The sequence below is a fragment of the Nerophis lumbriciformis genome, linkage group LG23 (assembly GCF_033978685.3).
Source record: "Nerophis lumbriciformis linkage group LG23, RoL_Nlum_v2.1, whole genome shotgun sequence".
NCBI classification, from domain to species: Eukaryota; Metazoa; Chordata; class Actinopteri; order Syngnathiformes; family Syngnathidae; genus Nerophis; species Nerophis lumbriciformis.
The window spans coordinates 37,295,791-37,322,672 of NC_084570.2; the positions used below are offsets into that span (position 1 = coordinate 37,295,791).

A 26,882-nucleotide genomic window follows, 5' to 3' on the forward strand; every position below is an offset into this window, starting at 1 on the left:
CTCAAAGCGCTTTGACACTACTTCCACATTTACCCATTCACACACACATTCACACACTGATGGAGAGAGCTGCCATGCAAGGCGCTATTCCCGCTTGAAGCCAAACCACCGTCAGACGATGGACCCCGTGCTGTTTTTCTTGGGAATTAATTATTCCTTCATTTGTTACCAGATTCGCACCTTCTTTCTCTCGTATTCCCACTCAAACCACACCGTTAGCTGTTAGCATCACTGCTAACGTTACCATGTCGCTACCTCTCGCTCCGCGGGAGCGTGTGTCGTTGCACACGTGACAGTATGTGACATGTGTAAGAAGGTACGCTTGTTTTAAAGTCTCTGTGAGAAGGAGAGGCAGGACAGAGTGAGAAACGCATGCAGTTTAATGCCCCGCAGCTAAAAGCAACTGCGTGAGAACGTATACTCGAATATCACGATATAGTAATTTTCTATATCGCACAGAGACAAACCCGCGATATATCGAGTATATCGATATATCGCCCAGCCCTAGTTGATATGATGATTCTCTGTCAACCAATCACCAATTGACTATGGATGAGTATTGGCCATGATTGTTTGTAAATGGGAACTAGAATTGTTCTCTCTGAATGTTCTGAACTCCTTTTTCTCCTTTTTTGAATGGTGCCATTGTAGAGGTCTGTGTGGATGTACAGCTGACTATCTTCCCCTGTGCTAGTGTGTTGTTCTTTAGACTGCAAATCAATAAGTTCGGGATACAATCCCACCTGGCAATATAGCTCACTTTGCCATGGTATGGTTTGGATCGTTAAACCAGACGCCGTCTTCAATGAGTTTGCATAAAGTGGTCATACTATGATTTTTTTCCTACATGTAAAAGACTTCCTTGTGGTCTACATAACATGTAATGGTGCTTCTTTTGTCAAAATGTTGCCTAGGTTATGTTTCACAGACCGTTTTCAAACTGCTTTCTGACCGTCTCTTGGGCGGGTCTTATTCACGTGCCTCCAGTTTGATGGCGACTTTTCCATGCCATCGTTGTTGTACTTTTTAACGCTTTCATATATACAGTATATATGTATATGTACTTAACCCAAAACCAGTGACGTAAGGCACTTTGTGCAATTCGTAAATAAAAAGAGAATACAATGATTTGCAAATCCTTTTCAACTTATATTAAATTGAATAGACTGCAAAGACAAAAAAATGTTAGAACTGAGAAACTTCTTTTTTTTTTTTTGCAAATAATCATTAACTTAGAATTTAATGGCAGCAACACATTGCAAAAAAGTTGTCAAAGGGGCATTTTATACTCAAGTCAGGAAATGCAAATGGAGTATTCTTGGCGCTTTTTGGATGGTTATATATTGGGTTTTATGGGCGGAATAGAGGACCTCCCATTGGCCCCGCTGTAAGCAGACTTTTATTTACGTTTATTTACTAGTTGGAATGCATTAAAAAAATACATCCGTCGTCATTTACCAGAGTAAACAGAATCCCTGCTGATCTGTGCTGTTTGCGTTAAACCCTAACTACGGTTTGCTAACTCCAATTAGTATCGTTTTGAGCTCAAATCATCGAAAAACTATGATTGATATACTCACTTTGATATACAACTGGACCGGCTAGTGCGAGCTTGCTATCTAGCTTGAATGCTAACACAAATACAAGAGATGGTAATATCTTTCCCCATTAAGAAACAACACACCTCAATCTAAACCTGTTAAAACACATTCCTGTCTGAGCAACTAAGATATTTAATTGTGTACATTCAACGGCTGTGCTCCCTTAGAACAGAGTGATCTATCTATTCTCGGACGAATGAAAATGAACTTGTGTGAAGTCACATGAACCCGATCATATGCGTTTATCAAGGAGTGCAAGTAATCAGAGGACAATAGTGCAATAATGGGTTGTGTGCAATAATAGATGGTGTGTAATGATGGGTGGTGTGCAATAGTGCCTGATAGCAATGATGGCATGTATGCAATAGCGGGATGTGGACAATAACATATTGTGTGCAATAGCGGGACGTGTGCAATGAGGAGGCATGTGCAATGATAGGGTACATGCAGCTAGCGATTATGATGTGTGTGCTCTATGGTGTGCGGGAATGTATTATTGTAATGTGTTTTATTTGATGTGTTTCTAACTTCTTGTGGCTCCAACCCCTGGGACTACAGGTGGAAATTAGCCTGTTTACATTCAGGTTTTGTAATATGTCTGTTCATTAACAAATACAAACAATTCAATACAATTAAACACTCCAAAACCTTTACTATTAAAACGGAAGTATAGAAGCACATTTCAACAGTGAAATAAAAATGACTCTTAACAAGCCAGAACAATATTTAATGTATCTTCTGCAAAGAAATTACTGTAAATCAATGTTGGCGTTAACGCACTTTTTGTGTCTTTTTACACATTGAAATCAGAAAGGACGCGTAATTCCAGTAGCCTACGCGTTCTATGGACGCAGATTTTTTTTAATACATTTTTTACTGCCCGGTTATCTTGTTTTTTAGTTGATCGATTATCGCTTTCCGCCGGTGTCTTGTTTATATATATATATATATATATATATATATATATATATATATATATATACACATTGTCTTTTTAATCCGTTTTGACATTTAACATTGTCACGTTATCGATGGGAAAATTCATTTTTAGACAATATGATTTGCCTGAGCGGCTAGAGACACCGAGAGTAACAAGCGGTAGAAAATGGATTAGAAAGGAAAGATAAAAATAAATAAATAAACAAATAAAAAAAACTAACTTTTTTTTAACTTGGGACTTCCCTTGGGCCGGATTTTGGATGCTGGGGGGCGGGATCCGGCCCGCGGGCCGTAGTTTGAGGACCCCTGCTCTAGAGATTTAAGCGTTAACTAAATAATGTATGTATCCCCTGGCACACCATCATTTCATGACCGAAGCAAAAAACTTTTTACGCTTTGATACTGAAATAAATTCACCTACAACTTATTAACTCCAAATATAGAAAAAAACTACCGGCAGCGGTAAAGTTTAGATCCATGAAGGAAAGAAGAAAGTGAATGAATGTTTATAACTGAATACACATAAATATGTGTTTTCTTTTGTGTTTTATTTTTAATGAATGAAGTAATGTTTATGACAACCTTTTTCCAAAACACAATATAGAATGTGATCAAAACGCGTACAAAAAAGTGGGGCCCCAAAAATGTACTGTGGGACCCTGTTTTTATGACTTGATGGGGTGCCTGGGACCCCATTTTGAAAATTCCTAGCGCCAACACTGATAAATATCGGACTATGCGTCTCTACTTTTTTCCTACAATTTAAAACCGGGGGCTAGTAAAACGGTGTGTGGCTAATTTATAGATTGTTCTTTGCGGACAGCCATAATGCAAGTACTTAAAAAACAAAACAAGCAAATACACTGAAAAGGTGTGTTATAGTTTGTGCTTTGGCGCCATCATTGGACAAGTTTGCTCACTGCACGTGCCCTTCTATTTAGACTGAGCTTTCAACCGGAAGTACAAGTGCCATTAAGTCTTCTAGCCGTCCATAGCGTTTCTACTTGTATGGATTCGTCATTCATCACTCCAAGCAAGGTTTGTAACGTTTACAATATAACTAAAACCATTCATACTTACTAGACCGTCCCATGTGTGATGTCATGCATATTTGTACGTGCTATCGTAATTTAATTAAGATAGCGTCGTTAGCATTAGACAATATGCTAACATGATTAAGTTAGTATCATTAACTTACAGTGGCATTCTTTTTTTATTGTTTTAGTTTGTTAAATCCACCAAAATTTACCGTGGAGTTATTGAGTTGGTTTAGCTGATTGGAGAGCGAGCTTGCGCAGCTTGTGGTTCCATGACGATGACTTCTTTTTTGTGTGTTCATCCGTTTTACTGTCGTGTTACAGACACCGTTTGGAAACAATAAAGGTATGTAAATGAACATTTACAGAATCTTTCTGTGTAAATAACTAATTTCATAACGTATATATTAAGGCTGCAGCTAACGATTATTTGTCTATCGATTAATCTATAGATTATTTTTTCGGTTAATCTATAGATTTTTTTTCGATTAATCTATAGATTATTTTTCCTTTTACGGATTATTTTTTTTATTTAAAATGAAGATGAAAAAATAAATGTTGGCCAGTTTTTTCAAAAGGCATGACTTTTATTTACAAAAAAAAAAGTATGGCCACTCAGTCAACATTGACAACAACATGACAAAATATTCTGTAACAATGTAAACATTTAAAACTTTTAATATTTAACAAAATTAAAAGTAGCTTATTTGCTTTTTAATGTGCAAAGATAAAAGTAAACATCCAGTGCAAATCTTAATATTCTGCAATAGTATAAGCATTTCAAAAGTAAAAGTATTGCTTATTTTGCTTTAAAATGTGCAAAAATAAAGATAAACATCCAATACAAAAAAGTGCAAAAGGAAATATTCTGTAACAGTGTAAACATTTCAACAAAAGTAAAAGTATTGCTTATTTTGCTTAATAACGCAACAATGATAGTATGATTAAAGTGAAAGTTAATTGTTGGTTTGTACATAGTATATGTAACTGTTAATGTTGTAAAAGGTATTTGCACAACTAGTTAACGTTAGCGTTAAAGAGGAGCGCGTCTTTGTAAACACTGAACAGGCACGCCAAACGCGCCTCTCAGAGCGAAACAGTGTTTTAGTTTATGAATTTACAACGCAGATACAAATGACACATTCATGTTTTTGTGTAATGATGACAACGTATACTCATGCGGACGATTGACTAGTTGATGGTGATGGCAAGAACGCTGTCGGGTGTTTTCTTTTCAAATGTTCCTTCATAGCCGTTGTGCTGCTATGATAGGCCATTTCCGCTCGACACAGTGTGCATACAACAACTGTCAAGTGTTTTGCTTTTTTCGCTGTGCTTATCCCACACTTGAAGGGATGTACCAATGCTGAATGTGGCTTCTGGATTTCACTCAAAAGACCAGACTGTAGTTACTTCCATCCATCCATTTTCTACCGCTTATTCCCTTTGGGGTCACGGGGGGCGCTGGAGCCTATCTCAGCTATTCCTTTTATTTTCCTTTAGTTTGCAACAGTTTTTCCAACGAAGAAACAGCTTCTTTTTTCTTCTTTAGTCTTTTTAGCAGTCTTTAGCAGTGTTAGTAGACTTTAGTTTCTTTAGCTGTCATTAGCTGTCTTTAGTAGTCTTTAGTAGCCTTTAGCTTCTTTAGTAGGTGAAAAACCTTTAAGGACAAAACACCACAAGATAAACATGCTGTAAAAAATCAATCAATTATCAATACCATAATTTACAATTATTAATTAGGCTATCAAACTCTTAACCATTAAACAAGTGCAAGAAAATGGACACATCTTTTCCCTTTAAGTTAAAACAGATTTTAAATAAATTGTCTCAACATAAATGCACCAAGATACATATAAAATACATTTAAACCCAGAAACACAATAGATAAATGCAGCAGAAAACCCAATATGCAAATACATAAATACCTAACCAATTAACCACCTATTTAGATACATATTTAAAATCCATATTCAATATAAATATATTATTAATTTAGCAGTGAAACACTCAATCTTAAACGCTGTCTACTGGTAGAAAAATGCCCCTTTTTCTATTGCCTCACCAGCAGCCAATGATCCAACACAGTTAAATCCAACACTTGAAGTTGAGTGACTTCACCCTCCTGATGAAGCAAACTGCTACAACATTTATCAAACTAAGTAAAGAATATCAACACTAAACAACAGTTACATAACACACTGTGTGTATTTAGCCTCCAGACTAAGCACGCTACATGCACACAACTCCCCCCCCCCATCTCACCAGCGCAACAAGTGCGCCACACCCACGAAGAGAAATATTAAATCTTACATACTTTTGGCACAACTCTTGGTTTTCTGTAATGAACTAAACCTTTTTCCACTCTGCGCTGGCGTCTTTTGTACTCCTTGATTTGACACAGCGGTCTAATTACTGGGCTCGTGCCCCAACAGATGAGACGGGAGCGCCCCGCGTTATACCTGCGCGTGAACGTAAACTGATCGGCTCTGATCATATAAGCCGACTGGCCGAAATAATGCCAAATTATATACATTTCCTGGGGTTGCCTAGGTGAATAGGGATGCGGATGTGCTCTAAGATAAAATATAATTTTATTAAGTGGGGTTTGGCTGGTTGCTAAACAGCCACGGTTGCGAACTCGCGCGTCAGCTGACAAGACAGCTGTTCGCCGCTACAACATTATAAGGCCGTTTATTGAAATACTCCCACACTTTTGACGACTTTTGGCGTGCTTTTTTCCCCTCGCTCGCATCGTCTGCTTTGCGCTCCGCCATGACGGCAGTGTGACGTAAATATGCGACGCGTCGACGCATAAAAACAACGTCGACGTATTTACGTAACCGATGACGTCGACTATGTCGACGCGTCGTTTCAGCCTTAGTATATATAGAGTCTGGTGTAGGGTTGTTCGGTATACCGGTACTAATAAAGTACCGCAATACTAATTGATTGAAGTCGGTACTAAACTGCCTTTGAAAGTACCGGTACTGTTCTTTCATCTGAATGCCGCTGTGTGGCGGTGACTACACAGCGAGGCGCATGATATTGAGTGTGTCAAAATGCACACACAAAGCGCATACAAGAAATAACATCTTGGAGAGGAAGAATGGGGAATAAAGACAATTCTACTGATTAATAAAGAGGGTGGTGAAGTACAATATGGAGGTATTTGGGCTTCAAAACTAACAAGTAAGCACTGCACTTCAAGTGTTGCTTTAGAACACGCCTCGACAAGTGTGGCGATTAGTATTACCACATTTGCTTCAAACTTAGATCAGCATTTAAATAATAATCATTCAGATCTGCACACAGAGTTATAAAGAGTGACAGGTAATAATGTAGTTGTCAAGGAGCACAGCGCAGACGTTCCCTTCAGGGTCGATGTTTTCATCGGGGGTTACAGCCTTCACTTTACCCAATGGGTCTGCAAAGCTCTGCTTTCCGGTCTGAATTTGAGGCCACCGATTTGTGACAATCTGCTTGCTTTATAATTAGTTTTGCAGGACACAACCGGACCCATTCATTTTTCTACTGCAATTCACGCGCTCCCTCTCTCTCTCTCTTTACTCGCCCATTCACTCACTGACATCACTAAGACAAGACGTTGACATTCTCACAAACACACACACACACACTACTCTCATAAGTTAACCAGCTCCTCTGTTGTGCACATGTAGATACGTAACACATAGACACGTAGATACGTAGACACATAACATGGAGACACGTAACATGTACGGTAGATACATAACATGTAGATACATAACACCTAGATATGTAACATTTAGATACATCACATGTAGATACACAACATTTAGATACACAACACGTAGATACATAACACTAAGATACATAACACGTAGACACATAACACTTAGATACATAACACGTAGACACATAACACTTATATACATAACACTTATATACATAACACTTATATACATAACACTTACATAACACGTAGATACAAAACACGTAGATACAAAACACGTAGATACGTAACACGTAGACACATAACATGTAGACACGGAACACTTAGACACGGGACACGTAGCTACGTAACACGTAGATAGGTAACATGTACAAACCCTGTTTCCATATGAGTTGGGAAATTGTGTTAGATGTAAATATAAACGGAATACAATGATTTGCAAATCCTTTTCAACCCATATTCAATTGAATGCACTACAAAGACAAGATATTTGATGTTCAAACTCTTAAACTTTTTTTTTTTTTTGCAAATAATAATTAACTTAGAATTTCATGGCTGCAACACGTGCCAATGTGTTACATCACCTTTTCTTTTAACAACACTCAATAAACGATTGGGAACTGAGGAAACTAATTGTTGAAGCTTTGAAAGTGGAATTCTTTCCCATTCTTGTTTTATGTAGAGCTTCAGTCAGTCAACAGTCCGGGGTCTCCGCGGTCGTATTTTACGCTTCATAATGCGCCACACATTTTTGATAGGAGACAGGTCTGGACTGCAGGCGGGCCAGGAAAGTACCTGCACTCTTTTTTTACGAAGCCACGCTATTGTAACACGTGCTGAATGTGGCTTGGCATTGTCTTGCTGAAATAAACAGGGGCGTCCATGAAAAAGACCGCTTAGATTGCAGCATATGTTGTTCCAAAACCTGTATGTACCTTTCAGTATTAATGGTGCCTTCACAGATGTGTAAGTTATCCATGCCTTGGGCACTAATGCACCCCCATACCAACACAGATGCTGGCTTTTGAACTTTGCGTCGATAACAGTCTGGATGGTTCGCTTCCACTTTGGTCCGGATGACACGATGTCGAATATTTCCAAAAACAATTTGAAATGTGGACTCGTCAGACCACAGAACACTTTTCCACTTTGCATCAGTCCATCTTAGATGATCTCGGGCCCAGAGAAGCCGGCGGCGTTTCTGGATGTTGTTGATAAATAGCTTTCGCTTTGCATAGTAGAGCTTTAACTTGCACTTACAGATGTAGCGACAAACTGTATTTAGTGACAGTGGTTTTCTGAAGTGTTCCTGAGCCCATGTGGTGATATCCTTTAGAGATTGATGTTGGTTTTTGATACAGTGCCGTCTGAGGGATCGAAGGTCACGGTCATTCAATGTTGGTTTCCGGCCATGCGCCGCTTACGTGGAGTGATTTCTCCAGATTCTCTAAAACTTTTGATGATATTATAGACCGTAGATGTTGAAATCCCTACATTTCTTGCAATTGCATTTTGAGAAACGTTGTTCTTAAACTGTTTGACTATTTGCTCACGCAGTTGTGGACAAAGGGGTGTACCTCGCCCCATCCTTTCTTGTGAAAGACTGAGCATTTTTTGGGAAGCTGTTTTTATACCCAATCATGGCACCCACCTGTTCCCAATTAGCCTGCACACCTGTGGGATGTTCCAAATAAGTGTTTGATGAGCATTCCTCAACTTTATCAGTATTTATTGCCACCTTTCCCAACTTCTTTATCACATGTTGCTGGCAAGTTAATGATTATATGCACACAAAAAAAAGTTTATCAGAGTGAACATCAAATATGTTGTCTTTGTAGCATATGCAACTGAATATGGGTTGAAAATTATTTGCAAATCATTGTATTCCGTTTATATTTACATCTAACACAATTTCCCAACTCCTATGGAAACAGGGTTTGTAGATACGTACACGCGCACACAGCTGCTTGACTTGATGCCAAATATTAGCGGAGTTAAGACCGCCCAACTAACTTCAACTAGTGCAAATAACATGACTGAATTTAGTAAAAAATTGCTAGAATTTGTGTTTTGTCTTTAACAAAAGTGTGTTTTACCTGCTACATGTCTTATCTGTGTACATTTATCCATAGTTTTGTTTTTAGTACTGACCGTATTTTCCGCACTATAAGCCGCCCCGGGTTATAAGCCGCGCCTACGCTGCGCTAAAGGGAATGTCAAAAAAACAGTCAGATAGGTCAGTCAAACTTTAATAATATATTACAAACCAGCGTTCTAACAACTCTGTTCACTCCCAAAATGTAATGTGCAAATGTGCAATCACAAAAATAGTAACACTCAAAATAGTGCAGAGCAATAGCAACATCAATAACTCAACGTTGCTCGAACGTTAATGTCACACAACACACAAAATAAACGTTTAAAGCTCACTTTCTGAAGTTATTCCTCATCCATAAATCCCTCGAATTCTTTTTCTTCGGTGTCTGAATTAAAAAGTTGGGCGAATACGGCATCCAAAATGGCCGGCTCCGTCTCGTCGAAGTCATCAGAGTCAGTGTCGCTGTTGTTGTCCAGCAGTTCCGTGAATCCTGCCTTCCGGAAAGCTCGGACCACAGTTGAGACCGATATATCCGCCCAGGCATTTACAATCCACTGGCAGATGTTGGCGTATGTCGTCCGGCGCTGTCTCCCTGTCTTAGTGAAGGTGTGTTCACCTTTAAAATCATCCAAGTGAAGTTCGCTTCCTAGCGCTGTTGCCTTCATTCGAATAGTGATGGTACTGACACTTCTGCTTGCTGCTCTCTGCTCAACAACCCACTGTTCGAGTTTGTCCTCCAACTGTTGCCATCTTGCTTTGTTCCCTCGGAAACTCTGTTTTGTCTTCTTTACTTGGCGCAGGTCATCTTGTTGCTTTCTCCACCTACGCACCATTGATTCATTTATGTCAAAGCTTTTTATTATATTCTAATTTAATCCTTGAGTATGGCAGACTATATGGAATATGGAAAATTATAAATTGTTCTTTGAGTGCAACAAGAAAAGCGCAATGTGTTTAATGCCCTTTAATTTATATTTTAACTTTCTAAAATGTTTCTTTGAGTCCAATAGGAAACATATGTTTATTGTATTGTAAGATTTTCTGTTAAAATAAAGCCAAAATTGACTCTTTTTCGTAATTCCCTTTATTTGGAAAAATATTGAAAAGTATCGATATACATTTTGGTACCGGTACCAAATCATTGGTATCAGGACAACCCTAGTCTGGTGCGGCTAATATGTGGGAAAAAAATTTTTTTTCTAAAATGTAGTGGGTGTGCTCTATCGTCTGCAAAATACGGTATATTGTATTTATTATGAATTGGTCAAATATTCCAGTGTGTGTATAAGTAGGGCCCTACTTTACATTGAACACCTAACATCACTGCAAGGTTAGCCTAATTGCGGAAGAAAAACATGTTTAGCTTCCACTTCTGTAGCTTGGTTTTAACATGTATAGCGAAGCCTGTTTTATTTGTTTTCATTCCACGGCTGCCCTCTGAAGTGGTGGGCGCGTAGACGAGGCCGGATCATTGAGCAAGGCTCGGCGTCAGGGGCTGTATCATGATTTTCTCCTTCATGTCGTCATGAAGAGCTGCAATTGCTCTCTCAAAAGTGGAGCAAACAAATGAGAGAGATGATCCATTTTTCTCACCTTTGGTGCTCACACTTGAGGACAGTGTGCCACTTTGCTGGGTTCTGTGTGACAGGCAGAGGCAAACAATGTGATAGACAAGCGGTCCCCAACCACCGGTCCGCACAGAGACGATAAATAATTTATAACAGACCAATTGTCCCCTACTTAACTTTGGCCAGTCCCACGACACTTACCAATAAGCTTGTTCATAAATGTATTATAAAACTCCTGATAGGAAGTAGCCATTTGCTATATTTGTTACATCTTTGGGACAATGCACATTAATAAACATGAAATGTAAAGGTGCCAAATCGTAGCCAAAAGCTAGGTTCCATCTGCAGTCCGCGGCAGGTTGATGACCAAAGATCAGGAACAAAGTGACCATAGTAGTTCAATGGAGAAGTGCTAAATTGTTGCATTTAATAATTGTGCTTTAGGAAGAAAATACACGTCTCGTTTGGCCTAATACAGGGGTCCCCAAACTTTTTGACCCGGGGGTCGCATTGGATTCCAAAACTTTGAATGTATATATATATATATATATATATATATATATATATACACAAACCCCATTTCCATATGAGTTGGGAAATTGTGTATTTTGTAAATATAAACGGAATACAATGATTTGCAAATCATTTTCAACCCATATTCAGTTGAATATGCTACAAAGACAACATATTTGATGTTCAAACTGATAAACTTTTTTTTGTGTGCAAATAATCATTAACTTTAGAATTTGATGCCAGCAACACGTGACAAAGAAGTTGGGAAAGGTGACAATAAATACTGATAAAGTTGAGGAATGCTCATCAAACACTTATTTGAAACATCCCACAGGTGAACAGGCAAATTGGGAACAGGTGGGTGCCATGATTGGGTATAAAAGTAGATTCCATGAAATGCTCAGTCATTCACAAACAAGGATGGAGCGAGGGTCACCACTTTGTCAACAAATGCATGAGCAAATTGTTGAACAGTTTAAGAAAAACCTTTCTCAACCAGCTATTGCAAGGAATTTAGGGATTTCACCATCTACGGTCCGTAATATCATCAAAGGGTTCAGAGAATCTGGAGAAATCACTGCACATAAGCAGTTAAACCCGTGACCTTCGATCCTTCGGGCTGTACTGCATCAACAAGCGACATCACTGTGTAAAGGATATCACCACATGGGCTCAGGAACACTTCAGAAACCCACTGTCAGTAACTACAGTTGGTCGCTACATCTGTAAGTGCAAGTTAAAACTCTCCTATGCAAGGCGAAAACCGTTTATCAACAACACCCAGAAACGCCGCCGACTTCGCTGGGCCTGAGCTCATCTAAGATGGACTGATACAAAGTGGAAAAGTGTTCTGTGGTCTGACGAGTCCACATTTCAAATTGTTTTTGGAAACTGTGGACGTGGTGTCCTCCGGACCAAAAAGGAAAAGAACCATCCGGATTGTTATAGGCACAAAGTTGAAAAGCCAGCATCTGTGATGGTATGGGGGTGTATTAGTGCCCAAGACATGGGTAACTTACACGTCTGTGAAGGCGCCATTAATGCTGAAAAGTACATACAGGTTTTGGAGCAACATATGTTGCCATCCAAGCAACGTTACCATGGACACCCCTGCTTATTTCAGCAAGACAATGCCAAGCCACGTGTTACATCAACGTGGCTTCATAGTAAAAGAGTTCGGGTACTAGACTGGCCTGCCTGTAGTCCAGACCTGTCTCCCATTGAAAATGTGTGGCGCATTATGAAGCCTAAAATACCACAACGGAGACCCCCGGACTGTTGAACAACTTAAACTGTACATCAAGCAAGAATGAGAAAGAATTCCACCTGAGAAGCTTAAAAAAATATGTCTCCTCAGTTCCCAAACGTTTACTGAGTGTTGTTAAAAGGAAAGGCCATGTAACAGTGGTGAACATGCCCTTTCCCAACTACTTTGGCACGTGTTGCAGCCATGAAATTCTAAGTTAACTATTATTTGCAAAAAGAAAATAAAGTTTATGAGTTTGAACATGAAATATCTTGTCTTTGTAGTGCATTCAATTGAATATGGGTTGAAAAGGATTTGCAAATCATTGTATTCCGTTTATATTTACATCTAACACAATTTCCCAACTCATATGGAAACGGGGTTTGTATGTATATATATATATATATATATTAGGGGTGTAATGGTACACAACAAGTTCAGTTCGGTACGTACCTCGGTTTAGAGGTCTTGGTTCGGTTCATTTTCGGTACAGTAAGAAAACAACAAAATATATATTTTTTGGGTTATTTATTTACCAAATTTGTAAACAATGGCTTTATCCTTTTAACATTGGGAACACTATAATAATTCTGCCCACGTTAATCAACATTAAACTGCCTCAAGTTGTTGCTCAGATTAAATAAAATGACAAAACTTTTCTTCTACACATAAAAAGTGCAACATAAAACAGTTTCAAGTCAACTCATCATGCTTAATTTATTAGAGCATTTGGGAATCCTGTAGTTCATTTTTATTATGTAATTGTTATATTTTTATCAACATGTGATAGCAGGGACACTGCCATTCAAAACTAGGCTGCTCCATTACTAATGATTAATGTAACTATAGCTGAAAAAAATAGTACAATAGCAATAGGAGAGACTATTCATCCATGAACACCATGGAGTTCATGTAGGCTTAATGATGCAGTTACATTACTATATCAACTATCAAAGACAGAAACTATTCATTTAACATAATGTCCTTTTGCGCTGCTTCAACACAGCTCAAATAACACAGAAAAAGGTCAAGTGAAATAACAGACAGACAGGGCTTTGCTGTTCGTAACACACACACACGCATGCGCGCGCACACACACACACACACACACACACCGCACCATGAATTAACACACACCGCACACACACACACACGCACACACACCGCAAAATGAGCTAACGTTACGCTAAAAGCTAATTAGCCTTCACCTCAAGCCAGGGCTGCGAGCGAGCTGAGCTGCAGTTTGTTTCTAGAACGTCAACGGGCTCATAGTGATGTTACTAGTAGTTGACTGGGAGGTGTTTATTTTAATTTGGGGAGAGTCCGCTGCCTGATGCTCACCTGCTAAACACCTATCTGCTAATCCCACAGCAGAAGCAATGACTACATGCGCTCTGAATACGCACTGCTGATTGGCTGTTACCGCTCTGAATACGCACTGCTGATTGGCTGCTACCGCTAAGGTTGTAACCAATCAGATGGTTGTGTGGGTGGGACAATGCTGGGTGCTGTGTAGGAGACAGAAGCAGAAAGCGGAGCAGCTTGTTAAGACTTTAGCTTAGGCGGCTACTTAATATGTTCATGTGGAAACTCGTTCGGTACGCCTCCGAACCGAACCGGAACCCCCGTACCGAAATGGTTCAATTCAAATACACGCACCCCTTCTTGAAACAGTTTAATGTTGCACTTTTTATATGTAGAAGAAAAGTTTTGTCATTTTATTTAATCTGAACAACAACTTGAGGCAGTTTAATCTTGATTAATGTGGACCCCGACTTAAACAAGTTGAAAAACTTATTTTTCAACTACTATTACCATTTAGTGGTCAATTGTACGGAATATGTACTGTACTGTGCAATCTACTAATAAAAGTCTCAATCAATCAATCAAACAAACAATAAAAAAAAAACACTTTAAAGGGGAACATTATCACAATTTCAGAAGGGTTAAAACCATAAAAATCAGTTCCCAGTGGCTTATTTTATTTTTCGAAGTTTTTTTCAAAATTTTACCCATCACGCAATATCCCTAAAAAAGCTTCAAAGTGCCTGATTTTAACCATCGTCATTTACACCCGTCCATTTTCCTGTGACGTCACATAGTGATGCCAACTCAAACAAACATGGTGCATAGAACAGCAAGCTATAGCGACATTAGCTCGGATTCAGACTTGGATTTCAGCGGCTTAAGCGATTCAACAGATTACACATGTATTGAAACGGATGGTTGTAGTGTGGAGGCAGGTAGCGAAAACGAAATTGAAGAAGAAACTGAAGCTATTGAGCCATATCGGTTTGAACCGTATGCAAGCGAAACCGACGAAAACGACACGACAGCCAGCGACACGGGAGAAAGCGAGGACGAATTCGGCGATCGCCTTCTAACCAACGATTGGTATGTGTTTGTTTGGCATTAAAGGAAACTAACAACTATGAACTAGGTTTACAGCATATGAAATACATTTGGCAACAACATGCACTTTGAGAGTGCAGACAGCCCAATTTTCATCAATTAATATATTCTGTAGACATACCCTCATCTGCGCTCTTTTCATGAAAGCTGATCTGTCCAGTTTTGGAGTTGATGTCAGCAGGCCAGGGAAGCTAGGGTCGATATTCTTCTCTTGATCATCTTCGGTGGCATAAGGTACGGTGTGAGCCAAGACATCCAGGGGGTTTAGCTCGCTTGTCTGCGGGAACAAACTGCTACCACCGCTTGCCGTGCTACCGAGGTCCTTTGTCCCTGAATTGCTCACACACTCCGGCAGATTCAATGGGGGTCTGGCGGCAGATTTTTATGACTTTATGACTTTATCGCAGGATATCCACACATTATTGCCATCTCTGTCGTAGCATAGCTTTCGTCGGTAAAGTGTGCGGAACAAACGTCCAATTTCTTGCCACTTTCGCATCTTTGGGCCACTGGTGCAACTTGAATCCGTCCCTGTTTGTGTTGTTACACCCTCCGACAACACACCGACGAGGCATGATGTCTCCAAGGTACGGAAAACAGTCGAAAAAACGGAAAATAACAGAGCTGATTTGACTCGGTGTTTGAGAAAATGGCGGATTGCTTCCCGATGTGACGTCACGTTGTGACGTCATCGCTCCGAGAGCGAATATTAGAAAGGCGTTTAATTCGCCAAAATTCACCCATTTAGAGTTAGGAAATCGGTTAAAAAAATATATGGTCTTTTTTCTGCAACATCAAGGTATATATTGACGCTTACATATGTCTGGTGATAATGTTCCCCTTTAAATGTAGAAAGGTTTAGTTTTTATTTTATATATGTTGACCACATTAACCCTGGCAATGGACCCTGTGTGTATATGTATGTTATGCCATTGTTTACAAATTTGGTAAATCTTTCTTACTGTACCGAAAATGAACCGAACCGTGACCTCTAAACCGAGTGATGTACCAAACCGAAATTTTTGTGTACCGTCACACCCCTAATGTGTATATATATATATATATATATATATATATATATATATATATATATATATATATATATACATATATATACACACATATATACATAAATACACACACGTGTATTTATGTATGTGTGTGTGTGTGTGTGTGTGTGTGTGTGTGTGTGTGTGTGTGTGTGTGTGTGTGTGTGTGTGTGTATACACATGACTGTCTCAGAAAATCAAAATATTGTGATAAAGTCCTTTATTTCTGTAATGCAATTTAAAAAACAAAAATGTCATACATTCTGGATTCATTACACATCAACTGAAATATTGCAAGCCTTTTATTATTTTAATATTGCTGATTATGGCATACAGCTTGAGAAAACTCAAAAATCGTATCTCAAAAAATTAGAATATTTCCTCAGACCAAGTAATAAAAAAAAAGATTTATAACAGCAAAACAAAATCAAACATTTGAAAATGTCAATTAATGAACTCAGTATTTGATTGGGAATCCTTTTGCACGGATTACTGCTTCGTCGCGTGAAGAAGCCTACAATTTTTAGTTGTGTTTTCCGCTCCTCTATATTGTTTTCCGTAAAGTAAAAACAAAACACAAAACAGTCCTACTTACCTGAGATACTAAGTATGTCATTATTATGACTTAGTAAGTCAATATTTTAAATTAGTAATTTACTAAGTTAAAATAATGACTTACTAAGTCAAAATAATGACTTACTAAGTCAAAATAATGACTTACTATAAGTCAAATTAATAAGCGTTTGCAATAAGCGTTTGAAAAAAAGAGTTAAAAGTGGGGCCAATGCTGACATATGCTCAACTCATCATGCTTAATTTATTACAGCATTTGGGAAGCCTAAAGTTGATTTTTATTATGTAAATGTTATATGCCTGAGCACTGACTCCATGCGCTTTGAATACGCACTGCTGATTGGCTGTTACCGCTCTGCGTGTAACCAATCAGATGGTTCTGTGGGTGGGACAATGCAGGGGTGCACCAGCAGCACAGCAGAGAGACGTACTGACAGGGTTTGTTAAGACGTTAGTTTAGGCGGTAGAGTTGGGGGAAACCGTGTGTATGTGTGTGTGTGTGCGTGTGTGTGTACACATTTTTGCGTGTATATATATATATATATATATATGTGTGTGCGTGTGTGTGTGTGTGTGTGTGTGCATGTGTCGGTGAATGTTAAATTATTGAAACACTGCCACTGTCTCCTTGCAGAGGAGACAAACTGCTTTTTCCTTAAACTGAACAAAAAAAAAAGTCAAAGCTCTCCACTCGGAATCTATTTTACGTTTCCCCAACGATTTCGCCATTTTTTTTTCTCGCTTACTGATCGACTGATAAAGTGCGCACTTGCCGCGCGAGCGCGATGATGTCACATTATCGATGGGAATATGCCGTTTTAGACTATATTATTTGCTCGGAGACCCCGAGAGTAACAAGCGGTAGAAAATGGATTGATGGATGGGCTAGAAAGGACTGATTAAAAACTAAAAAATAAAATTAATAAAATAAACATTTAAATTGGGACTTCCCATGGGCTGGATTTTGGACGCTGGTGCGCCGTAGTTTGGGGACTGGTAAGTTAAATTGCTGGTATTATTGCACATAGTCCTATTACACATGTAGTTAGCAATAACATATTCATTTACGCACAGAAAATTGGACCAAAAAAGCTAACAGTAATGTATCTACGTACAAAATATTGCACAAAATATGAATACATAAGTTTTGGAATGGAAATAGAAATCTTTAGGAACTAATAGAATAGAATAGAAAGTACTTTATTGATCCCTGGGGAAACACAGCACCACAGTTTGCTCACAATAAACAATAATGGCAAGTATTTCTACCTTTATTATATATCCATGCTCTTGTCCTTGAATGTGATGTTTCACCTATAACCCATCAGATACTAAAGACAAAAACAAGACTACTACTAGCAAAAATGAGTAAAAAACAAAAGTCTATGGAAAGCTTCTTTGCAAAGGGAAAAGGCCAGGAGCTCCCACCTAGTCAATGTTATGGTGAGTTTTTTCATGTATTCATTTTTCACGCACTGGAAGGCCGGTCCGTGAAAATAATGCCTGCATTAAACCGGCCCCTGCTGCAAAAAAGGTTGGGGACCCCTGTGATAGACCAATGAAACCAGCGTAGTTTTAATTTAGCCTCCATTTCCCCCCATCAGGCATGTATTGAAAATACTGTTTTAATATAAGGTGTTATAAAACCGCTTTTTTATTGGTTGTCACCTTTTAACAATGCTTTGTTGTCGTTATGTTGCAACCGCCTCAGAGGAGACTTCTGGTCATTGGACAGTGTTCTTATGAATATTTATGATGCATGTGCATCTCCCTGTCCTGCATTAATCATGTTCCAGGGCAGTGCATGCTCTATACTCAGATGAAGCTGGCCATTCATTGCTGGCTTCAATTTAGCTGTGTGTGTACGTGTGAGAGGGGGGTTGTGTGCTTTACGACCGCCCTGCAACTCAATCATTCAGGCCCCAAGCAGACGGAGCCTCCGTAAACTGGCTGCATGCAGCTCAAACCGGTTCCAACCGCCTCAAACTGCCTCGCGCCGGTTGTCAGCTAAAATGGCCCGAGTTATTATTCGGCTTTTACTTTGAAAAATGGCACGTGTGTGTAATATTTGGCTTTTTAGTGCAAATAATTGTCAGCTCCATCCATGCTAATTGAATTATTGGCGGGGGGAGGCAATTTTCACTCTAATTAATGAAATTGACAACCGTACCTGAAAGTAATTGTGTTTGAGAAAGTGCCATTTGAGTGAATAAATATAAAATGTAATCTTACTGGTAGAAATTAGAACTTTGATAATTTCTCACTAATGAATGATGTAAAAAGCTGCTCAGGGCTTCTTTAAAAAAAAAAAGTATTCATGCTCTTTGTCGTGGAAAATTAAATAATTACTTAACCAGGACGTAGGGTTGTACGGTATCTAGTACTAGTATAGTATTGCGGTACTAATGAATGAAAAACGGTACTATACTCTGTTTGAAAAGTACCGGTTCGCCATTTATTTATTTGTTTTACAGGCATGACGGCGCGTCGTGGTCACGTCGTGACATTGCTGATTTTACGAGCAGAGGAGCATGTTTGGCAGTGCGCACACACGGAGTACTTACACGCAGACACAGTGTGTAGACAGAAAAGGGAGAATGGACACATTTTGGTCTAAAAACTAAAGGTGAAGGTGAAGTTAAAACACAGGAAAAGGTGCTTTAAGACATGGCTAGCTAGTTAGCGGCTAACGTCCATCCGCAGTCGGCAGTGTTTTAGCTACTTATAAATCACTAAACCTCGTCTCCATGGCGACAAATCAAGTACTTTTATTACAAGTACCATTATCACTGCAGGACGAGGAATAGCTAAACATGCTTCACTACACACCGCAGGAGGATACAATAGCTCACCAGCGTCACAATGTAAACAAACGCCACGTGTGGATCTACACCTGACATCCACTGTAGTGATACCAAGTACAATAGCGTATCTAGTCCATACTACTATGATTACATCGATATTTTTTATCGTCCCAAAATAATGTTTTCTTTAAAAAAAAAATTAAAAAATCATATTATATTCATAAACTCCGGAAATACGTCCCTGGACACATGAGAACTTAAATTATGACCAGTGTATGATCCTGTAACTACTTGGTATCATCCAAAACTAATGTAAAGTATCCAAACAACAGAAGAATAAGTGATTATTAAATTTGAACAGAAGTGTAGATAGAACATGTTCAAACAGAAAATAAGCAGATATTAACAGTAAATGAACAAGTAGATTATTAATCAATTTTTACAGTATGTCCCTCATAATGTAGACAAAATAATAGGTAGATAAATGACAGAATATGTTACTGCATATGTCAGCAGACTAATTAGGAGTCTGTTTGTTTACTTACTACTAAAAGACAAGTTGTCCAGTATGTTCACTATTTTATTTAAGGACTTAACTGCAATAATAAACATGTTTAATGTACCCTAAGATTTTTTTTGTTGAAATAAAGACAGTAATGCCATTTTTTGTGGTCCCCTTTATTTAGAAAAGTATCAAAGTATCAAAATACATTTTGGTACCAAAATATTGGTATCGAGACAACCCTGCCAGGTCGTTGTTCTTCGCTTTAAAAAAAAATGGCATTCTTCGACTGCAAAAACGTGCAATTGGTGGGATGTCTTGCGTCCCGTTTGATGTGTTTCCTGTCTTGTGCCCTCAGTGAACGTGATGCGATGCTCGGTGTGTCTCCAGGACTACAAACAGAACGACATCATCAACAACTACTTCATGAAGGATACCTCAGAGGCCACCAGCAGCTCCAATGAAAAGTCTGCACAAGTAAGTTGGGACCAGGATCTTTGACTTTGGGTTGTGCAGCTGTCGTATAGAGGATCTTGGACAAGTGAATTAATACAGAAGAGCACTCTTGATTTATATCAAGGATCTTTGACCAGTGTTTGTACAGCAAGTTCTCAAAATCAGTAGCGCATCCTGTCATTTAGAGGATCTTTGACTAATGTTAGTACAGCAAGTTCCTCAAATCAGCAACACATATTTTTATATAAAGGATCTCTGACTAATGTTTGTACAGCAAGTTCCTAAAAACAGCAGCACATCTTGTTATATAAAGGATCTCTGTTTGTTTTTACAGCAAGTTGTTAAAATCAGCAGCGCATCTAGTCATGTAGAGGATCTTTGACTAATGTTTGTTCAGCAGGTTCCTAAAAACAACAGCACCTCTTGTCATATAGAGGATCTTTGACCGGTATTTATACGGCAGGTTCCTAAAACAGCAGTACATCTTGTCATGTAGAGGATCTTTGACCGGTGTTTATACGGCAGGTTCCTAAAACAGCAGTACATCTTGTCATGTAGAGGATCTTTGACTAATTTGTACAGCAGGTTCCTAAAAACAGCAGCACATCTTGTCATATAAAGGATCTCTGATTGTTTGTACAGCAAGTTCTTAAAATCAGCAGCGCATCTAGTCATGTAGAGGATCTTTGACTAATGTTTGTACAACAGGTTCCTAAAAACAACGGCACATCTTGTCATATAGAGGATCTTTGATCGGTGTTTATACAGCAGGTTCCTAAAACAGCAGTACATCTTGTCATGTAGAGCAGTGGTCCCCAAACACCGGGCCCCGGGCCGTTACCGGTCCGTGGACCGATTGGTACCGGGCCACACAAGAAATAAAAAAATTTAAAAAACATTTTTTTTATTTTTTTGGGACGCATTTTCAAGCGTTGACCGGTCCGCAGCTACAAAAAGGTTGGGGATCACTGATGTAGAGTATCTTTGACTAATGTTTGTACAGCAGGTTCCTAAAAACAGCAGCACATCTTGTCATATAAAGGATCTCTGACCTGACTGTTTATACAGCAAGTTCTTAAAATCAGCAGCACACCCTGTCATATAGGGGATCTTTGACTGTTTGTATAGCAGAACCCAAAAAAAAGCAGCACATCTTGTCGTATAGAGGATCTTTGACTGTTTGTACAGCAGGTTGCTGAAAACAGCAACACATCCTGTCATATAGGGGATCTTTCACTGTTTGTACAGCAGTTTGCTGAAAACTGTCATATAGAGGATATTTGACTGTTTGTACAACAGCTTCCTAAAAAAGCAACACATTCTGTCGTATAGGGGATCTTTGACTGTTTGTAGAGCAGGTTCCCAAAAACAACAACGTATCCTGTCATATAGAGGATCTTTGTTTAGTGTTTGTACAAGGTGCTTCACCTGTCGTTGCACCTAAAAAGTACAACAAAATGTGTTTACAATCAACCCGTCCTAGAAACAGAAATACAAATATGACAGGTGTAGACCACTTTGGAAGGATAATGGCTCGCCACATGGGCAGCGCCCCTTGAAATATAGGAAAAAGAAAACCAAGAGGAGGGAGAAGAAAAGGCCAATCCCAAACTACAGAGCAGTGTGGGACTTGGAAAGACAACTCAGCAAACATAAGCACATGTAGGCCGACATTAAAACGTAAGACCTGCATTCGGCGAAAGCGAGGGATGGGGCGAGGGTGTGTTCATAAGCGTGGAAGTTGCTCTGCTTGGCGTCATGGCCTTGATAACACAGCTGGGTGCTATGGAGCCGTCCGACATTTAGTCCCACAGTGAGACAATCCCAGGGAAGAGGGGTAAGGCATTTTACAGGGTTATCAGCAGCGACCTTGCCAAGGCCAGTGCGAGGAGGCCGAAATATAGAAAATAATTGTTTTGGTTAGGGTGAGCAGATGCGTTTTAATAATCTACTGTACTAAATTGTCTGTGCTGGTCCTTAAATTAATTTCACCTTGCGGAGCGGAACACCTCTCCGAGATGTTATCCAGTTGGCGATATAGCTCAAAATTAGTCTAAGTGCCTACAGCCTGCCCATCCCAACAATCACGACGGGCAGCTTCTGGGTATCTGGAACGGCTGCCAGATGAGCTGTTATTGTAGTTCCAAATAGGTGTTCTTGACCGTAACACTAGCCAGGCACACGACATTCCACTTCTCCCAAGAGTCCATCGTGTATCCAGCAACTAAGGACTCAGCACTCGTGTTGTCCCGATACCAATATTTTGGTACCGGTACCAAAATGTATTTCGGTACTTTTGTAAATAAAGGGGACCACGAAAAATTTAATTATTAGCTTCATTTAAACAAAAAATCTTAGGGTACATTAAACGTATGTTTATTATTGCAAGTTTGTCCTTAAATAAAATATACTAGACAACTTGTCTTTTATTAGTAAGTAAGCAAACAAATTAATTAATTTAGCTGCTAACATATTCAGTAACATTGTGTCATTTATCATTCTATTATTTTTTCAACATTATTAAGGATAAGTGGTAGAAAATGAATTATTAATCTACTTGTTCATTAACTGTTAATATCTGCTTACTTTCTCTTTTAACATGTTCCATCCACACTTCTGTTAAAATGTAACAATAACTTATTCTTCTGTTGTTTGATACTTTACATTAGTTTTGAATGATACCACAAATTTAGGTATCAATTCGATACCAAGTAGTTACAGGATCATACATTGGTCATATTCAAAGTCCTCATGTGTCCAGGGACCTATTTCCTGAGTTTATAAACATAATCTAAAAAAAAAGAAAAAAAAAAAGATTTTGTGATGCTAAAAAAATATTGACGTAATCATAGTAGTATCGAGTAGATACACTATTGTACTTGGTATCATTACAGTGGATGTTAGGTGTAGATCCACCAATGGCGTTTGTTTATATTGTAGCGTCCCGAAAGAGTTAGTGCTGCAGGGAATTCTGGGAATTTGTTCTGTAGTGTTTATGTTGTGTTGCTGTACAAATATTCTCCCAAAATGTGTTTGTCATTGTTGTTTAGTGTGGTTTCACTAAATGGCACATGTTTATGACAGTGTTGGCGTTGTTCATACGGCCACCCTTAGTGTGACATGTATGGCTGTTGAGTAAGTATGCACTTCATTCGCATGCGTGCAGTGTGTTCAAAGTCAAGATGAAATCTGGACTTGACTTTGGTAACTATAGACCAGTTTTAGTATAACCTAAGTTAAGAGTGGCGTTGTGTGGCATGTATAGCTATCACTCGTCCTACAGGGATGATACTTGAAAAAAATGTGCTTTACTCATCGCCGTGGAGACAAGGATTAGTAATAGAAGTAGTTACAACACTGTTAGCCAGCCATAATTTGTCCTTTCTCCCTTTTCTGTCTACACACTGTCTGCTTGTAAGTACTCCGTGATTGTGCGCTGCCTGTCATGCTCGTCTGCATGACACGACGTGTATAGTACCGAATATGATTCATTAGTATCGCGGTACTATACTAATATCGGTATACCATACAACCCTAGTCAGGACAGACAGGTTCCCCCAAACCCGAGCTTCTCGTCGAGAAGATCTTGTCAATTTCTTTGAGAGGCCAGTTGATCAGTTCCATTGTTTAGATCAGTGGTTCTTAACCTTGTTGGAGGTCCCAAACCCCACCAGTTTCATATGCGCATTTACCGAACCCTTCTTTAGTGAAAAATAAAATGTTTTTTTTTTTTTCAAATTCAAGACAAAGTTACATGTTTTTGGTAACACTTTAGTATGGGGAACATATTCTAAGTAACAAAGACTTAATTTAGAGTTATTTGGTTAGGGTTAGAGGGTTAGGGCCAGGGTTAGAGGGTTAGGGTTATAATAAGGCCATGCCAAATAAGGCATTAATAAGTACTTAATAATGACTAGTTAAGAGCCAATATGTTACTAATATGCATGTTAATAAGCAACTACCGTATTTTCCGCACCATTAGCCGCACCTAAAAACCACAAATTTACTCAAAAGCTGACAGTGCGGCTTTTAACCCGGTGCGCTTTATATATGGATAAATATTAAGATTCATTTTCATAAAGTTTCGTTCTCGCAACTTCGGTAAACAGCCGCCATCTTTTTTCCCGGTAGAGCAGGAAGCGCTTCTTCTTCTACGCAAGCAACCGCCAAGGTAAGCACCCGCCCCCATAGAACAGGAAGCGCTTCTTCTTGTACTGTAAGCAACCACCCGCCCCCGGAAGAAGAAGAAGCGCGCGGTGCATGCTGGGATATGTGACGTTTCATTTCCATTTGTGTGTTTATGTAAAGACCCCAAAATGGCTCCTATTAAGTGTGTTGTCTGTCTAATTATAAATAATGCAGACGAGGCGTGTTAACTGAGTTCTCAACGTTTACTCACAGCGTGCTCATAACCACATTCTAACTCCCAGCATACAACAACGCTTCTCAGGGCTACCGCGCATGCTCGTAACTATCGTTGCATGCTGGGTAGTGTAGTTGTTATATTTGCTAGCTCATAACATCACATTGAGAGACACGCTTACGCGCTTAATTCAATACTCGCCGTCATTCCGGGTGGATTGACAAAAGACCTCCAGCCGCTAGATATTGGTGTCAACAGGGCATTCGAAGCTAGACTGCTAACTGCGTGGGAACAGTGGATGACGAAGAAGCGCGCGGTGCATGCTGGGATATGTGACGTTTCATTTCCATTTGTGTGTTTATGTAAAGACCCCAAAATGGCTCCTATTAAGTGTGTTGTCTGTCTAATTATAAATAATGCAGACGAGGCGTGTTAACTGAGTTCTCAACGTTTACTCACAGCGTGCTCATAACCACATTCTAACTGCCAGCATACAACGCTTCTCAGGGCTACCGCGCATGCTCGTAACTATCGTTGCATGCTGGGTAGTGTAGTTGTTATATTTGCTAGCTCATAACATCACTTTAAGAGACACGCTTACGCGCTTAATTCAATACTCGCCGTCATTCCGGGTGGATTGACAAAAGACCTCCAGCCGCTAGATATTGGTGTCAACAGGGCATTCGAAGCTAGACTGCTAACTGCGTGGGAACAATGGATGACAGAAGGCGAACACACATTCACTAAGACGGATGCCTGGGCAGATATTTCGGTCACAACTGTGGTCCGAGCTTTCCGGAAGGCAGGATTCACAGAACTGCTGGATAACAGTGACACTGACTCCGATGACTTCGACGAGACGGAACCGTCCATTTTGGATCTCACATTTGCCCAACTTTTCACTTCGGACACCGAAGACGAAGGATTTACGAATGAAGAATAACTTCAGAAAGTGAGCGCTATGTTTATTTTGTGTGTTGTGACATTAACGTTCGAGCAACATTATGTTGCTATTGCTCTGCACTATTTTGAATTTTACTATGTTTGTGATTGCACATTTGCGTACATTTTGGGACAGAGTTGTTAGAACGCTGGTTTTCAATATATTATTAAAGTTTGACTGACCTATCTGACTGTTTTTTTGACATTCCCTTTAGCGCAGCGTAGGCGCGGCTTATAGTCCGGGGCGGCTTATTGGTGGACAAAGTTATGAAATATGCCATTCATTGAAGGTGCGGCTAATAATCCGGTGCGCCTTATAGTGCGGAAAATACGGTAATCAATGGTGAATATGTTCCCCATACTAAAGTGTTACCATGTTTTTTTACTGGTGCACAAAATGAACCGTGCATGAACATCACCGTGTTCAAAGAACAAAACCAACACAGTGCATAAACTCACAACAAATTACACACCTGCAAATCAGTGTGACTTCTGCTGTTGCCGTATCCGTAATACGGCGATAGGGAGAAGTTTTTATTTACACGATGAGTCGGGTGTGTTTTGACCTCCACCGAACCCCTGAGCCCGACTCACCGAACCCCTAGGGTTCGATCGAACCCAGATTAAGAACCACTGGTTTAGATGTTGGAGAGCAGAGAAAAAAGAGGCTCCAAAAGGGTTAAGACTAGACGAAGAAGCAAAAGCAGGCGAGATAAGGGAACGGGAGAATATATCCTGTCCTATAGGAGGGTTGCATATGACAACACATCTGATTTTCTTCTTGGCGGCCTAACTCACACGATGGTCAAACAGCTTGAGCGTAGCATTATGACAAGTGAAAGTGAGTTTAGAGTTTGATCAGAAAATGTCATATTGCTGTTTTGTTCTTACGTGTTAAAGTCGTTCAAATAGAGATAGGAAAGCATTTTCATAGAGTCCTGAAAGAAGTGGTTCATAAAGGTCATAAAGTCAGGGGGAAACAAAATATCTTAAAAATATCACTTTCATCATCTTTTGGAATACAATTGGACCATTTGTGTCTGCAGTGATCACTTTGTAAAATG

At 39.3% G+C, this 26,882-nt stretch overlaps 1 protein-coding gene across 6 annotated transcripts in view; it reads left to right on the forward strand.

Annotated features, from left to right (window-relative positions):
- Positions 1 to 26,882, forward strand: part of trim33 (tripartite motif containing 33) — a 150,308-nt gene that overhangs the window by 45,425 nt on the left and 78,001 nt on the right. For all 6 annotated transcript variants that reach the window (XM_061985612.2, XM_061985613.2, XM_061985614.2 and 3 more), the window contains exon 2: positions 20,416 to 20,534. In XM_061985612.2, the coding sequence (XP_061841596.2) occupies positions 20,416 to 20,534 (119 nt within the window). The remainder of the gene's footprint in view (positions 1 to 20,415; positions 20,535 to 26,882) is intronic.